The sequence below is a fragment of the Macaca fascicularis genome, chromosome 7, assembly GCF_037993035.2.
Source record: "Macaca fascicularis isolate 582-1 chromosome 7, T2T-MFA8v1.1".
Taxonomy (NCBI): domain Eukaryota; kingdom Metazoa; phylum Chordata; class Mammalia; order Primates; family Cercopithecidae; genus Macaca; species Macaca fascicularis.
Window position 1 is genome coordinate 48,835,920 of NC_088381.1, and position 17,039 is coordinate 48,852,958.

At 36.7% G+C, this 17,039-nt stretch overlaps 1 protein-coding gene across 30 annotated transcripts in view; it reads right to left on the minus strand.

Moving 5' to 3' along the window:
* The window catches only part of MYO9A (myosin IXA), a 306,446-nt gene that overhangs the window by 192,626 nt on the left and 96,781 nt on the right, over positions 1–17,039 (minus strand). For 19 of the 30 annotated variants that reach the window (XM_073996168.1, XM_073996170.1, XM_015453019.4 and 16 more), the window contains 3 exons: positions 15,917–15,973; positions 7,141–7,238; positions 4,675–4,801 (listed from right to left, as the gene is read on the minus strand). In XM_073996168.1, the coding sequence (XP_073852269.1) occupies positions 4,675–4,801; positions 7,141–7,238; positions 15,917–15,973 (282 nt within the window). The remainder of the gene's footprint in view (positions 1–4,674; positions 4,802–7,140; positions 7,239–15,916; positions 15,974–17,039) is intronic. The other 11 variants (XM_073996176.1, XM_073996166.1, XM_073996163.1 and 8 more) reach the window with 1 other exon arrangement.

Below are 17,039 nucleotides of genomic sequence, written 5' to 3' on the forward strand. Positions count from 1 at the left end.
CGTGCTGGCAACATTTCATAACAGGGAAAAAAGGAAGAAAATATCCTAAAACAAATTAATATGTAACAAGTAAAATGTTAGAACTGATCAATCTAAAGGCCAACTCTTTGAAAACATGAAAGATGGCTAGGTGCGGTGGCTCACGCCTGTAATCCTAGCATGTTGGGAGGCCAAGGCAGGCGCATCACCTGAAGTAAGGAGTTCGAGACCAGCATGACCAATATGGAGAAACCCCATCTCTACTAAAAATACAAAATTAGCTGGGCATGGCGGCGCATGCCTGTAATCCCAGCTACTTGGTAGGCTGAGGCAGGAGAATCACCTGTACCTGGGAGGCGCAGGTTGCGGTGAGCTGAGATCATACCATTGCACTCTAGTCTGGGCAACAAGAGCGAAACTCCATCTCAAAAAAAAAAAAAAAGAAAGAAAGAAAAATAAAACATAAAAGACAAATCTCACACAAAGCAAAAGAAAAAAACTAAGAAACACAAATAGCTAATACCATAGAGAAAAAATTTTAAAGACTGAAATTAACAGACTATTTACAAAGAACTCAAAAGCAACACATTCTAAACATTCAAAACATCATTTTTAGAAAATCACAGATCATCCAATACATCATTTTTAGAAAACTACAGATCATCCAAATAACTCAAGCCAGATTTGAAAATCCTAAAAAATTAGTTAACATGGAACAAATAAAAAGATATCAAATACAGTTGCTCATAAGGTTGACCTCTCTCAAACCCTTGAGGAACATATTATTCTCTGCTAATGATCCTTCTAAATGCAGAAAAAGGAGCAAGGGTACAAAAACTCTCAACTCATTTCCTGAGTTCTCTTTAACTAGCACAAAAACCTAACAAAGATTGTACATAGATCTACGCATAACCACACAACCCCAAAACATACTAATCTTGCATAACATTTGGTAAGGATCCTAAAGAAAATATTATCCAATTCATGATTTTTTAATCAGCTCCTCTATAATTTTCTAAAAATTCTTAAATATAATACTTTTAGAATATTCAGAAACTATTAATACAGAACAAGTAGCAATGGGTTTAATATCCATTCTACAAAGTTTCTCATATTTATCTAATTAAAAATCTGATATTTAATTAGAAACCTATTCTTGGCCAGGCACAGTGGCTCACACCTGTAATCCCAACACTTTGGGAGGCCAAGGTGGGTGGATCACCTGAGGTCAGGAGTTGCAGACCAGCCTGACCAACATGGTGAAACCCCATCTCTACTAAAAATACAAAATTAGCCGGGCATGGTGGCGCATGCCTGTAATCTCAGCTACTTGGGAGGCTGAGGCAGGAGAATGGCTTGAACCCGGGAGGCAGAGGTTGCAGTGAGCCGAGATTGCGCCACTGCACTCCAGCCTGGGCAACAACAATGAAACTCCGTCTCAAAAAAACAACAACAAAAAAATCCTATTCTTTATATTGTTTCAACAGATGTTAAAATACACTCAAAATACATAAACCTGCTAAAAACTGAACAGTTTTTGGTAATGATGACAGTTCTAATATCTCACAACAAAAACATCTTCCACAATTACCTACAATTTATCAATTGGAGCTTGTTCACCTTTCAATAATTTTCACAAGTATCCATGCCAAATAGGCATTAGTAAAGACTCAAGACATTCATTATCGCCTCAGGTAACTACAAAAAAAAACTGAAAAGTAAATAAATAAAATTAAACCACTACTTTAAAAACATTTGTTCTTCTATATTTACCATTGAATTAAATCACCATGGGAAGAAGAGAAATTAAATCACAACTAAAGAGTTTGGATGTTTAAATAAACCAGTCAATGTGCTTATCTTTGTACTCTATCTCAACCAAAGCCTTAAGATTGCAATTATTATTATCAGTCTTAACAAACTAGAGGCAATCATTTTCTAAAATAATTTCTAAGTACTAACTAAAGATGAGATAGGTGTCTTCTTTAGCTTCTGAATTTTGAAGCTATTTTCTTTCTACTTAATACTAAACCTCAGCCCTAGAACCAATACAAATTATACACAAGAAGAAATTTAAGAAGCTGGGGTTCAAAAGTGAGATTTTCTGTCAAATCACATTTGCCATTTGCCATTGTCTTTGATACTGGTTAGCCCAATTCTCAGAATTAGATTTCTCTCTTTTTTTTTAAACCCATACCTGAGTTCCTCTTTGAGTTGCCTGAATTGTTCTTACCAGTCTCTTACCAAAAAAGAAAGGATGCACTAGAAACAGAAGCCCTGGTTTCTGCTGAACTGCCTAGACTTACAAGTAGCCACAATGCCCTGTCACAATACCAAACCCTTGACTAAAGTATCACCTGAAATACCTGACTAAAACGCCATCTGTTCTCTGGCCTTTATGATCTTCAAAATTACAAACTTCAGATACCACACTCCATCTCCTGGTAGAATTTCTTTCCAGTAGGTCTAGTTCCAATTCACAGTACTCCCTTCTCCTGCCTCTTCCTCTGCTAGGTTATCATTCCACTGAAGTTAATAAGCAATGCCCAATGTACAGAAAAAATAAACACTGGGTGGTTAGACAAATAAGAAAGAGGTATCTATTGCTCTCAAAGAGCACTGCAACCTTAGACATGAACTAATAAACAATTAACTTTATGCTATAAAACTAAATTATGCTAAGCAGAAACAAATGCTCTGTATTTAGGGAGTCAGTTTAGACCACTTAAGGTTAAACCACATGAAGCGGCCTAGGAACCAAGATTTAGAAGATGAATAATTTTTTTTAAAAAAACAAGCTATTCATAACTGCCAAAAACTGGAAACAACCAAAATGTCCTTCAACAGATAAATGAATAAACTATAGTACATCTATACAATGGAATATTACCCCATGATAAAAAGAAATGAGCTATCAAGCCACAGAAAGACATGAACGAATCTTTTTTTTTTTTGTTTCTTGAGACGGGGTCTCGCTCTGTTACCCAGGCTGGAGTGTAGTGGTGCAATCTAAGCTCACTGCAACCTCCGCCTCTGGGGTTCAAGCCTCCCACCTCAGCCTACCAAGCAGCTGGGTATACAGGTACATGTCACCACGCCCAGCTAATTTTTGTGCTTTTTTTGTTTTCTTGTTGTTGTTTTTAGTAGAGATGGGGTCTCCCTATGCTGCCCAGGCTGGTCTTGAACTCCTAGGGTTCAAGCAACTCACCTGCCTCAGCCTCTCAATGTGCTGGGATTGCAGGCATGAGCCACCACACCCAGCCAGACATAAATAAATCTTAAGTGCGTATTACTAAGTAAAACAAAGCAGTCTGAAAAATCTATATATTGTATGATTCAATTATATTACATCCTGGAAAGGGCAAAAATATATATATGTAGTAAAAAAGGTCAGTGGCTGCCAGCAGTTTACGGGGAGGGATTGAACAGGTAAAGCACAAGGAATTTTTATGGCAGTGAAACTATTCTGTATGATACTATAATAGTGGACACATGACTTCCAGCATCTGTCAAAAACCAAATAGCATGAAGAGTGGAACTTAACATATGCAAATATCAAAAATTATTTATGAGATTGGGGGATTCCACGAAGGAATATAGACTATGACAAGAAAACAGCATGCATGACAAGTATATGAAACCTCAACAAATGGGGTGGAAGGAAAAGGTGCTGTTCTAAGTAATTTTGGAAATGAGTGAAGTCTGTAGGATTAAAGGTAAAAGGAATGCGCATAAGCACTGTATTCTAGTTGAAAAAGTCATTTCCCAGGGGGGTACAGGTTAACAATTTTGATACCACTACACATGTATACTGGAATTAAACAAGTAAATGGATGGCAGAGGATAGAAGACAGCTTTCTCACTGTTGAAGCAGGAGTTCACAGATAAGCAAGGGAAGAGGGCCAGAATGATCCATGTGTAGATGGATTACAGTTGGAGACATCATCATGAACTCATGTTTACCTTTATATAGATACAGATGATTACATATTAAAATATGTATAGATATGTGTATATACACAGGTTAGTATATACATACATATATTTCCTTGCTATGCCAGACAATAGGGCCTGTAAGAAATGACACCCCATCTGATGGGATAAATCTGGCAAGATGAGAAGGAGGTAGGCAAGAGAGAAGTTAAGAATATATGATAAATCATCACTCCAGAAAGAAAGAATCAGGTAATAAAGGCCCTTGATGTAAGTAGAAGCATGCTAGGAGATGAGAACCTTTAGGTCCTATTCAACCCATAAGGAAAAAAAAAAAGTAGTATCCTTTTTTCTCCACCCACCCAGATGCCCCCATCTTGAAACAAAATAATCTAACCAAAATCTTAGTATGAGAAGAAATCTCAAATATGAAAAGAGAAAAATTAGCATAGCCCCAGAACATTATACAGTCTAGCGTGGAAATATTCATCCTATCCAGCAAATTTAGGGACTATGGATGTCTGGAGCAAGTGGAGGCAAAGGAGAAAACACAAATTTTCTAAAGATTCTGCCTCACTCAATAGCAAACTGAGGCAGGTATCAGGAAAAATTCCATCTTTTGGAAATGCTATTTTAAAATAGTGCCTAATAAAAACATTATTAATAGAAAGCATTAACCCATTTACACCTACAAAATACACAAAATAAAAAATAAAAAGTTACAAAGTATTTGAAATGACAACTGAGAATGTAATCACTCACTTCTAATAATTCTGAGACAATAGGCAGAACTTCAGGATTACAGATATCAATGGAGTCATCCCGGTATGTCTTCTTTTTATAACAGATATTACCCAAATGTAGTATGGCTGAGAGAAGAGAGAAAATCCTGGGAAAACAAAACACAAATTATAGCTTAGTTATATCCATTCCCAAAGATGGTTTCATTCTAAAATTCTAGTTAAGCAAACCAACCAGTACAAATATGAAGTATCTAGTCTTTGGAAAATAAGCAATATGGGAATAATTACTAAAATTTACTGAGGGTTTACTATATGTATCACATACTGTTTAAAATGCTTTTCATGGCCTTAAGTATTACACCACTTCTTATATAGTTATTTCAAAGAGACTTCTGCTATTGCCTGAATTTGTCACAGTGTTTTAAAAGGCCATGCCTTTCTAAATGCTATTTATCCTACCTGGAATGCTTTTTTCCTATACTGTTTCAGATACACTGAATCAGAATTGCCAAAGGAAAGGCCTTGAATCTGTATTTTTTTTAATCAAGTATCCTAGCTGATTTTTTATTATTAGTTATGTTGTTAAAATGCTTTCCTATACCACATTACGGTGTTTGGGGTAAACGGTTTTTTGTGGGGATGTGTGTGTGTGTGTGTGTGTGTAAGTATGAAGCAATGTGGGGTATATTAACCTCTACTGTGAAACAACTTCATATGGACCCTCCGTTCTAAATTTCCCTCCTGAGTCAGAAGAGCACGTGCCCTCCAATCAACAACTAATCTCTCCTCTTATGCTATATATCCCATCAACTCCTGTTAATTCAGGAACCTTAGGTTACCAAGCATCTCCATGTAGCTAAGAACAGTATATTATGTTCTTAACTTATCTGACATCTCAGAGGCATTTAACACAGCTAAACACTCCACTGAAAAACTCCTCAGTCTCCTTATACATACAGCTTTGTGTCACATGCAGTTATTTTCTTAGAATAAATATGGCTTACAAAATTTGTCTTACGAAAATTTAACACTATGTTTTCCTAAAATTACGAACTATTCCAACTAAAACAAAGATATTGCTTTAGGAACCTGAGATATTACCTTAGCAACATTTGAGAGGTACTGAATCACCATCTAACTTATAAATCTAATTTTTCAAATAATTTAAAGTTTTAAAATCTTTGAATCATTCACATGACTCACAGTAAATACAAGTCTATTAAAAAAATAATGCATAATGTTATTCTGGATTAAAGAATAAACTATCAACCAAAACATAACTAATGGAAGTCAAAAGACAAAAACAAATTCATGAGCTTCTTTTAAAAATTATTTTTAACAGAAATTCACTAATTTTCAGTGAACTGTAGTTTATGTCACCAATTGAGTTGGTATGCCAACTTACATATTGTATTATTTGATTTTAATTGACTTCTCATAAAAAGATTCTAGCAAATAGCCTGCTAATTAAAGAGTCATACCAATGATGTAAGCGCAAGCAAACAAGAAAACAGCAGAGGTGATTTTCTCCTACTCTCAGTATAGGGTCATCAATCATGAGGTTAAAAATTAACAACAGAGGTCAGGTGCAGTGGCTCCTGCTGGTAATCCTAGCACTTTGAGAGGTTGAGAAAGGCAGATCACTTGAGCCCAGGAATGCAAGATCAGCGTAGGCAACATGGCACAAAAAATACAAAATTAGCTAAGTGTGATGGTATAAGTCTGCAGTCCCAACTTCTTGGGAAGTTGAGGTGGGAAAATCATCTGAGCCTGGGGAGGTTGAGGCTGCAGTGAGCACTCCAGCCTAGGTGACAGAGTGAGACCCTGTCTCAAAAAAAAAAAAAAAAAAAAATTTTTAACAATATAATCAGATCTGATATACTCATCAACACAACTCTCCCCCTCAAAAAAGTTATAAGTAACTATTTTTTTCTGGTGAGAGCCAAGGTTGAGTCTTTAATTTTAAATAATTTGTTTCAAATATAATTTATCTCATCTTTATCTCAACCTTTTTATATTTTTAATTTGTTTAGATTTACAATTTAAAAACATATTAGAATGGTACAGATATAAACTATACAGAGGAAATACACTGGTAATTAAATACTATGCCTCTGATAAGTATGCATAATTTAATAAGATTAGAGATCACTGATATACAAAAAATGAAGAGCTATAAAAATAGTGTTACAAAGCAAAAGTTTTGAGTAACATCTATGGATAGGCTTCAGGGGCACCATAAATTCCTGCATTTATATGCAAATTGTTAAAGATGTACATTTTACAACAACAATAGTGTCAGGTTTCATCAGATTCTCAAAAGAATTTATGACAAAAAAAGGAATTAGAAATAATGCTCGAGATGGATGAAGTACTAGATGAGGATTACCACTTAGAAAACTATTTTAAAAGACCAACAGGAGAAACCTTTCGAAGACATATCATGTGTTCTCTATTGGAGGTATAAAAATACAAGTAAACTCACTGTCTTCGTGTCTTGGGAAGAAATCCTACCATTTCCATGGCAAGTTGTAGGCGCTCAAAATCATGTCTCAAATCTTCTCCTTCCACCATGAAGCAATCCTGCTTATTCAAAATAAAAGTTTAAAAATCAAGATTATATATTTTAAAATAACGTGGGCCATTCAGAAATATGGTAATTTAGGATAAGTACCTGTATGTATAAATGCAAATTAGAGCTGGCAGAATAGTTAGGCCTAGTCAAATTCATTAGACCTCTTATCTTACTATAGGTATGCAAACTAAACACATACCTACTAAAATGCCAATAAGTTTACTTTTGTTCTCCCTTTCACAATCACCAAGATTAGGATCTCAAAAGTTAAGATAAAGAGCTAGCTGTACTTAGTAAGTATGCTGATACCAAGTTTAATTTTAAGTGGTTCTAAACAGTTTCAGAAATTCAAAGTATTTAAGAGTGCTTAATTCCACCAGCAAATATTATTTATTCAACAAACATTTAACAAGTGCCTACTCTATGTAAGGCAGTGAACTAGATATTAGTGACACAAAAATAAATTTTAGAAGAGGCAATAATTTAGTTGAAGAGTGAAGCCTAGATTTATATAATATAAAGAAGTTTGCTACATCTATCTAATCTATATTTATATAGATCTACATAAATCTATATAGATTTTTTTTTTTTTTTCTTTTGAGATAGGGTCTTATTCCTGTTGCTCAGGTTGGAGTACAGTGGCATGATCTTGGCTCACTGCAGCTTCGACCTCCCGGGCTCAGATGATTCTCCCACCTCAGCCTCCCAAGCAAATGGAATTACCCAGCTAGTCCTACCATGACCAGCTAGTTTTTTGTATTTTTAATACAGACAGGGTTTCACCACGTTGCCCAGGCTAGTCTGGAACTCCCGGACTCAAGCAATCCACCCACCTAGGCTTCCAAAAGTGCTGGAATTACATGCGTGAGCCACTGCGCCCAGCCTGTTACATCTACACTAGATATATACATATATAATTATTTATATATTTCATATATGTAATTATTTCCTAATGAAATAATAGACAACACAGTAATCAAACAAGGAAAGAAGTATATGTGAAAGTATAAAAACCCTCAGAAAACACGTCATATGAGTCAGTAAAAATAGTTGTGAATAGTCACACACGCCTGTAATCCCAGCTACTTGGAAGCTTGAGGTAGGAGGATTGCTTGAGCTAAAGAGTTTGAGACCAGCCTGGGCAACACAGCATAACACCATCACAAGAAAAAAAAAAAAATGCTGTGGAATACCAGATTTAAAAACATTACTTTTAAAGCATAACCCTTGCATTTCAGTTCCTCAAACAGTAGTAGACATACTCTAAATCTTCAAAACAATAAGTGAGTTATAAATCCCTTTACTGTATGTTGTCACAGTCCCTTGCACTTTCAAAAACCTCCTCACATCTGCATTTACATTTTTAATGCCTATCTTTCTAGGGAATATTCTTTCAAGTACTCAGTGAAGTATATGAACAGTTAATCGTCTTATTAACTGGAGATCCCCAGTGCAAAGTCAGTGCCAAAAACAAGTCATTATTTAGGTAAATACATAGTCATTGAATTACTGAATAACATATATTGAATTGAATGAAACATTCCTTTTTCTGAAATAAAGTGCTCATTTATTTTATAAAAAGTATTTATCAAGTATTTACCATGTACAAAAAAATCTGTTTTAGGCACCATAACCATTAGTCAACGAATATCTGAAGTTTAAAATAAAGTTTGAAATGCTGTTAACAGTATTTTTATTCTCTACATGGAAAGCTGCACATGCACAGTTTAAAAATTTAAATTCACAAGTTCTTTCAGAGAACCCATGCATTTAATTTTATGACAATAAAGTTTTTGATAAGCAGTTTTAAGAAATTCTACTGACATGCCAATGTCCTACTCATTAAAATAATTTTTTTTTTTTTTTGAGATGGAGTCTTGCACTTGTTGCCCAGCTGGAGTGCAATGACGCGATGTCTGTGCAGTGCAACCTCTGCCTCACGGGTTCAAGCAATTCCCCTGCCTCAGCTTCTTAAGTAATTGGGATTACAGGTGTGTGCCACCGTGCCAGGCTAATTTTCTTATATTTTTTTAGTAGAGACAGGGTTTTACCACATTGGCCAGGCTGGTCTCAAACTCCTGACCTCAGGTGATCCACCCACCTCAGCCTCCCAAAGTGCTGGGATTACAGGAGTGAGCCACCGTACCCGGCCCTAAGATAAATTTTTAAATGCATTCTTCTTTTACCTATAGTAAGTAAGCTCTCTTACTACTCTTCCCCTTACTTTCAAAACACAAACAGTTCATTCGCTTGATGATTTAACAAATATTTTCCTATCACAAGTGGCAAGGCAGAGGGAATCTATGCTTCACATGTGTCAATAATGATTCTTCTAACTAACAGTGTTCTAATCTGCCCTGAAAGTGAATGGAACAATTAATGTATATAAAATAGTGGAAAGTACACTGAAATATATTTGTATTTGCTCTTATCCTTAATCAAATGTTCTTAGAAACCCGAAGTGGTCTCAGTGAATATCAAAATCATAGTTTTAAAAAAATGTGTATTAATTCCCTTCTCTGTTTCTCTGATGACAACTATAGAAGAAAAACTAAGGATAAATTAAATCTCCCAGAACAGAAATGATTTTATCTTAATCTCGGCTCCCTGGGAGGCAGATCTTGAGACAGACCAAGAGTCAAATACAAGTCACAGAGAAAGTGAGAAAGTAAAAGAGCAGAAAGACTAAACAGTCTGTGGTAACTACTATGAAAGTAGTTAAATGGAGTTTAATCCCAAGATTATCTCTGGGAAACAATCTAAAACCTACAGAGGTGAGAGAGCTACTGTATTTATATACCATCTCATCTCTCATCAGTCATTGTTTGAGGACTTCTGGACAGGGGGCAGGCAGCTGTTAATTCCCAAGTCATTTGTGAGTGCATAATGGAGTTTAATCCCAAGGTTATCTCTGGGAAACAATATAAAACCTAGAAAGGTGAGGGAGTGACTGTATTTATATACCATCTCATCTCTCATCAGTCACTGTTTGAGGACTTCTGGAGAGGGAGCAGGCAGCTGTTAATTCCCAAGTCACTTCTAGAGGGCCCTACAAATGCCAAGGCCTTCCAGGGTTCTGCACAAAGCCTTCAGGCCCCAGCATCCAAATACTGGTCAGCCAGAGTTCAAGGAAATGGTAAGGTTCGTTCCAAGGATAAGGCAGGGAACTAACAAACAACTGTTACAACCCCTTCCACTGAAAGAACATAGGCAATCCTTCTGTCAGCTCCGTATAAGTTCTTGTTTGTACTTGATAACATGCCACTACATTCCCCCAACAAACATACCCAAATGCTCTTTCATGCTATCAGATCTTGCTCTTTCTATGAGGTGACACACTATCTCATTTACAAATGCCTAGGATAAACCTAGCATGCAGTAGGCAATTAGTGTGGGTGTGAGGGAGAGAAAGAGAAGAGTCAAATTAGATATTTTCTTCTACTGTGTCTCTATTTCTTAAAATGGTACTTAAGAAATCATACTATCTTGTCTCTTTTTCTTTTTTCTTTGAGATGGAGTCTCGCTCTGTTGCCGAGGTTGGAGTGCAGTGGCACAATCCCAGCTCACTGCAACCTCCGCCTCCTGGGCTCAAGTGGTTCACCTCACCCTCCTGAGGAGTAGCTGGGACTACAGGTGTACACCACAGCATCCATCTGATTTTTATATTTTTTGGAGGGACAGTGTTTTGCCATGTTGCCCAGGCTGGTCTTAAACTCTCGGGCTCAAGCAATCTGCCTAGCTCAGCCTTGCAAAGTGCTGGGATTACAGGCATGAGACACTGTCCAGTTCCATATTATATTTGATCCTTATAAAACCTCTGGTGGTAGTTATGATTCCCTTTCACACAAGCAGCAGCATTGGCTCAGAATTTAAGCCAACTGCTCCTATGGTGGTGAAGCTTGCTAATAGTGTAGCTGGGATTCCAACCAAGCCTGTTATTTATCTCCTTTATTCTTAAGTGATCTCCAGCGTCTTTACTAACCTTCAAAGTCAATTGTTCCAGTTTATGTCCTGCACTCTACACTGGTAGTTATAAAAATGTATGATTTCTTAAGTACCATTTTAAGAAATAGAGACAAGTGGCTGGGCGCAGTGGCTCATGCCTATAATCCCAGAACTTTGGGAGGCTGAGGCGAGCAGATCACCTGAGGTCAGGAGTTCAAGATCAGCCTGGCCAACACAGTAAAAACCTATCTCTATTAAAAATACAAAAATTAGCTGGGTGTGGTGCCGGGCGCCTGTAATCACAGCTACTCAGGAGGGTGAGGCAGGAGAATCGCTTGAACCTGGGAGGTGGAGGTTGAAGTGAGCTGATACCATGCCACTGTGCTCCAGCCTGAATGACAAAGTGAGACTCCATCTCGAAAAACAAATTAAAAAAAAAAAATAGGAAGGAAGGAAGGAAGGAAGGAAGGAAGGAAGGAGGGAGGGAGGGAAGGAAGGAGGGAAGGAAGGAGGGAAAGAAGAAAAAAAAGAAAAGAAAAAAAGATGTTAAGTGCTTCTTTTAAATTTTTTTGAGACAGGGTCTCACTCTGTCACGCAGGCTGGAGTATAGTGGTACGATCTTGGCTAAATGCAACCTATGCCTCCTGGGATCAAGTGATTCTCTCACCTCAGCGTCCTGAGTAGCTGGGACTACAGGCATGTATCACTACGCCCTGCTAATTTTTTTTTTGTTGTTTTTTGGTAGAGACAAGGTTTCACCATGTTGGCCAGGCTGGTCTCAAACTCCTGACCTCAAGTGATCCACCCGCCTAGGCTTCCCAAAGTGCTGGGATTACAAGCGTGACCAACCGTATCTGGCCAGATGTGAAGTGCTTTTTAAACGAAAAAATATACGCAGAGAAAGTTGTGCAGTATGCGGAGACCTTATACCAGACTGGCAGAGGAGGGTGAGGAATAAAGCCAGAAAGACAATGTTTAAGTGTGTGACCACAAATTTACAAACTGACAGATGGGTTTTGGCAGTAGGAATCTTTACACTGCAAAAATACTTAAAACAGAGTAGATGAAAACATGGTTTCAGAGTATCTTGCCCAAGTTGCATCATGATCCCTGAAAGCATTATAGGAGGTCTACCACACAGGAAATGAGCTTCCAGGTATTTATAGACGTTTGGATTCCTGTAAAGGTAGTAGTGACCAAGGTTGGAGCTTTGTCTCCACAGAATAATACAGGTCAAATCCCTCTGCAGCATGATGGACACAGGTGTCCTGAGACTATCACTTATGGCAATTACCACTAAAACCCTACCTAATAGTTGGACCCTAAAATTCAAGGCTCAGATAAATAAAAGAATTTGGTGAGGCTGGCTGACCCTTTACATTGAAGTTATTCAGATCAGCTTTGTTTTTTTTCTTTTTCTCGAGACGGAGTCTTGCTCTGTTGCCCAGGCTGGAGTGCAGTGGCATGATCTCAGCTCACCTCAAGCTCCACCTCCAGGGTTCACGCCATTCTCCTGCCTCGGCCTCCCTAGTAGCTGGGACCACCGGCACCCACCACCACACTCAGCTAATTTTTTGTACTTTTTAGTACAGACAGGGTTTCACTGTGTTAGCCAGGATTGTCTCAATCTCCTGACTTCATGATCCGCCCACCTCGGCCTCCCAAAATGCTGGGATTACAGGCGTGAGCCACCGCGCCTAGCCTCAGATCAGCTTTAAGGTACAATGGCAGACATCAGCCAACATATTACCAGTATTTAATTCATTCTTCATATTTTATAATTGAAGAAACAAAGGTTGAGATGTTATTAATAATAAAAATAAAAAGACATTTAATAGATTATTACCACTTGAAGAGGGGAAATTAGCACTTATTAAATATTCTTCTACATGTCAGTCACCATGAGAGTTACTGAAACCTCAAAACACAAGGAGATAATTATATATACATTTACAGACAAGAAAAGAGATTCACAGGTTAAATAACTTTCCAAAGGTTAAAAAAAAAAATCTTATAAATAACAGGGCTGGCCAAACCAAAATCTATGTAGTTCCAAATCCCCTGCTCTCTCCCATGCAACACTGCTGTTTGTGCTTATTTAATAGGATAACCCTTAAATGGAACTAAATCACCATACAAGGGCAACAACAGGTCCCTTGTAAAAAGCAATTTTCTAACTACACGTCTCCTTGGGACCATTTATACAATTCCACGAAATACGTAAGTAATGTAGTACAACAGAACAGTCCTCAATCCTCTCTACCTATGAAGCTAGTCACATAAGTTCTAATAACTCACAGGGAAACAAAGTTTAGTTTGTCCCCAAATATATTATGAGGAAGAGCTAACAGGAAAGAATAAAAGATCCTCTGACTGTTTGCTTTTATTAATTAACATAAGAAAAACAATCAGAAATTAAATTTCAAACTATAATAGATATTCAAACACAATAAATGGATAATGGTGACAAAAGTATTATTAAGGGAAGAGCAGATTATGGATACAAAGTTCTTCTAAAGGGAAAGATGGGTAATGATGACTTAAATGGTGGCAACAGCATTCGCTATGCACTTACTAAGGATTATGTACTCTATCAAGTTCTTTACATGCACAACTTTAAGACTCACAAAACTTAAAGACCATTATTAACCCCTAAAATAAATGATACTGGAAAATAAACCAGCCAATATTCACGTTAGGTCATTCTGCTTCGGAGCACAAATCCTTTTTTTTTTTTTTTTTTTTTGAAATAGAGTCTTGCTGTGTCACCCAGGCTGCAGCGTAACGGTGTGATCTTGTCTTGCTGTAGCCTCAACCTCCTGGGCTCAACCAATCTGTCTGCCTCAGCCTCCTGAGTAGCTGGAACTACAGGCATGTATCACTATACCTGGCTTAACTTTTTGGAGAGATAGGGTGTTGCCTTGTTGCTCAGGCTAGTCTCACAAACTCCTAGTCTCAAGCAATTCTCCCACCTCAGCTTCTAAAAGTGTTGAATTATAGGCATGAGCCACTACTCTCGGCCCCCAAACTCTTAAGTATTACTTAGACTACCTCTGAAAAGTAGTAGATCAGTTCACAGCTTCACTGTAAGCTCAGAACAGATGATCTCTTCTATTTGCAGTATGTGTTTGCAGTCCCCTACCTGCTTTCTAAGGAGGCATGGTCACTTGGTGTAGTACGTGAAAAAGGAAAAGGGGGAGCTTCTTAAGAACGGCAAAACAACTTAAATTTTTTCTGTTAAAATATATCAGAATCTATAAATTTAAATGTCAAGTGTTTTTTTCCCCCAAAATGTTAAATCTAAACTCCAAAATTACTTGGTTACATAACAGTAATACAATCAAAATTTATCTAAAAAAAAATTATTATCCATGTATACTGAATCTTCTCACCTGTGAAATAGGCTAGTTCGGCAATTAGTAAAGTTTATAAACATGCAGCACGAATCAAAGTTGTGGTTCTTTAAAGCAAGGACTAAGAAATGTTTTCAGAAAGAATATTTAATAAATTAATTCATTAGTTAATTAATAGATATAGGAAGATTAGTGTGTGTTTTCAGCCTTTTTAGAACTAACTTAATTGAAAATTTTTTTAAAAATTTTGTGTTCTTTTTATAGTTACAAACTTGTCATAAAATATAACAAATAAAGCTAAATTTAGCTGGGCATGGTGGCTCATGCCTATAATCCCAGCACTTTGACAGGCCAAGGCAAGAGAATCACTTGAGGCCAGAGGTTCAAGACCAGCCTGGACAACATAGTGAGACTCTGTCTCTAATTTAAATATATACTTATTAAAATACAATAATACAATTTTTAAAAAATTAAAGCAAAATTTACCTATTCACTCTATATTACATCATGTATCCCCTTAAATCACTCAATTTAAAACAGAAAATAGGGTAGGCATAGTGGCTCATACCTGTAATCCCAGCACTTTGAGTGGCCAAGATGGGCAGATCACTTGAGGCCATGAGCTCAAGACCAGCCTGGCCAATATGGCGAAACCCCATCTCTACTAAAAATAGAAAAATTAACCGGGCCTGGTGGCACACGCCTGTAATCCCAGCTACTTGGGAGGCTGAGGCATGAGAATTGCTAGAACCCAGGAGATGGAGGTTGCAGGGAGCCAAGATCATGTCACTGTACTCCAGTAATAGTGCGAGACTCTGTCTCAAAAAATAAAAATAAAAATAAAAAAACCTTATTTATAGGAATTTCAATACTTATTTTTGGATAATTTTATTAAGGCTACAGACTCTTGCTACTGGGAAAAAAAATCAAAAAAAAAATTCATGCATTCATTATGTGTAAAGATTGTTGACATATAAAACATAAAGGATGCAATTTTTTGAAATAAACAATAATTATTACTCGTAGTATGTGGGTAATGAAACTACTAAAAAATAAAAGGGGAAAAAAACTATAGTTCATACAAATCCACAGCAATGCTGAAGAATCAGGAATATAATCAATTAATGTTTGTCAAAATAAATACTGAATGTGGACTAAGTCTTAACGACCAGAAAATATCCAAAAAAAAAGTAAATTAACTGGTTTTAAATCAACAAACTATACTGATATAAATCAATCATTCAAAAGAAATGAAACATTGATTTATCTTCCTTCCTAGGATTATTTGTATTTCAGCTGATTTGCATTCTAAATCTTCAGATGGATGCAAATGAGCAATGTGAGGACCCTTTGACAGGAACACAGAATATTTAGGTACTTGTACTGACCGGCTCAGAGTCATAGCAATAATCATCCCAGCTCTGTCTGAGGGGTTTCTTTGTTATCTGAAAGTAAGGCAGATTAGTTAGGTAGAAGTAATGGTTATTATAATTTTCTAATGATCTCTTAGATGTGGTGTGCAGGTAGTACTGCTGCTATCCATTGAAAAGTTATTTTGCGTAGCAGCATAAAACAAGAAATAATGAAGTAAATTTTCACATTCTGGGAGACTGTATACTATACTACCCAACTCATATATACCATAGGCTCCAGTGACTGTTATTTATATAAACTGAGTCCCATATCCTATGAATACTGACATTATGACAGAAATATATTATGGTCATTAATTACAAAAAGATCTGAAAGAACAGCAAAATTCCAGAGTTCTCTAATACTAACAACTATCAGCTCATTTATGAGATCGTTACTTTATAAAAAAGAAAATCTTTAATCACCCAAATATACTGCAAATAGTTTAAACTGGGGAGGAAAAAATTCAGAAGCTGAATTAGCAAATATTTTTGAAAAGCTACTTAATTCTATGCATAAAAATTAATAATATTGTATCAGAAATTGATACTTTAAATAACTTGGAATTTGCAATATATTAATACAAAGTCATTAGTTTATATTAATATATGCAGTTTCAAAATTAAGAAATAACAGTTAATGCAACACACTGTATATCTCGGGGAAAGCCAAAGGTATAACTTTCTTTTTTTTTTTTTTTTTTTTTGTGAGACAGAGTCTCACTCTGTCACCCAGGCTGGAGTGCAGTGGCATGATCTTGGCTCACTGCAACCTCTGTCTCCTGAGTTGAAGTGATCTCATGCCTTAGCCTCCCAAGTAGCTGAGATTACAGGCGTGCGCCACCACACCGAGCTAATTTTTTTGTATTTTTTAGCAGAGACAAGGTTTCACGATGTTGGCCAGGCTGGTCTCGAACTCCTGATCTCAGGTGATTGAACCGCCTCAGCCTCCCAAAGTACTGGGATTACAGGTGTAAGTCACTGCACTCAGCCAAAGATATAACTTTCATAACCCTAAATATATACTGCTATCTTTGAACCATCACCAGTGTCAATTTGCTTACAAAACCTTCATAAGGATTTTTTTAACTGTCATAAA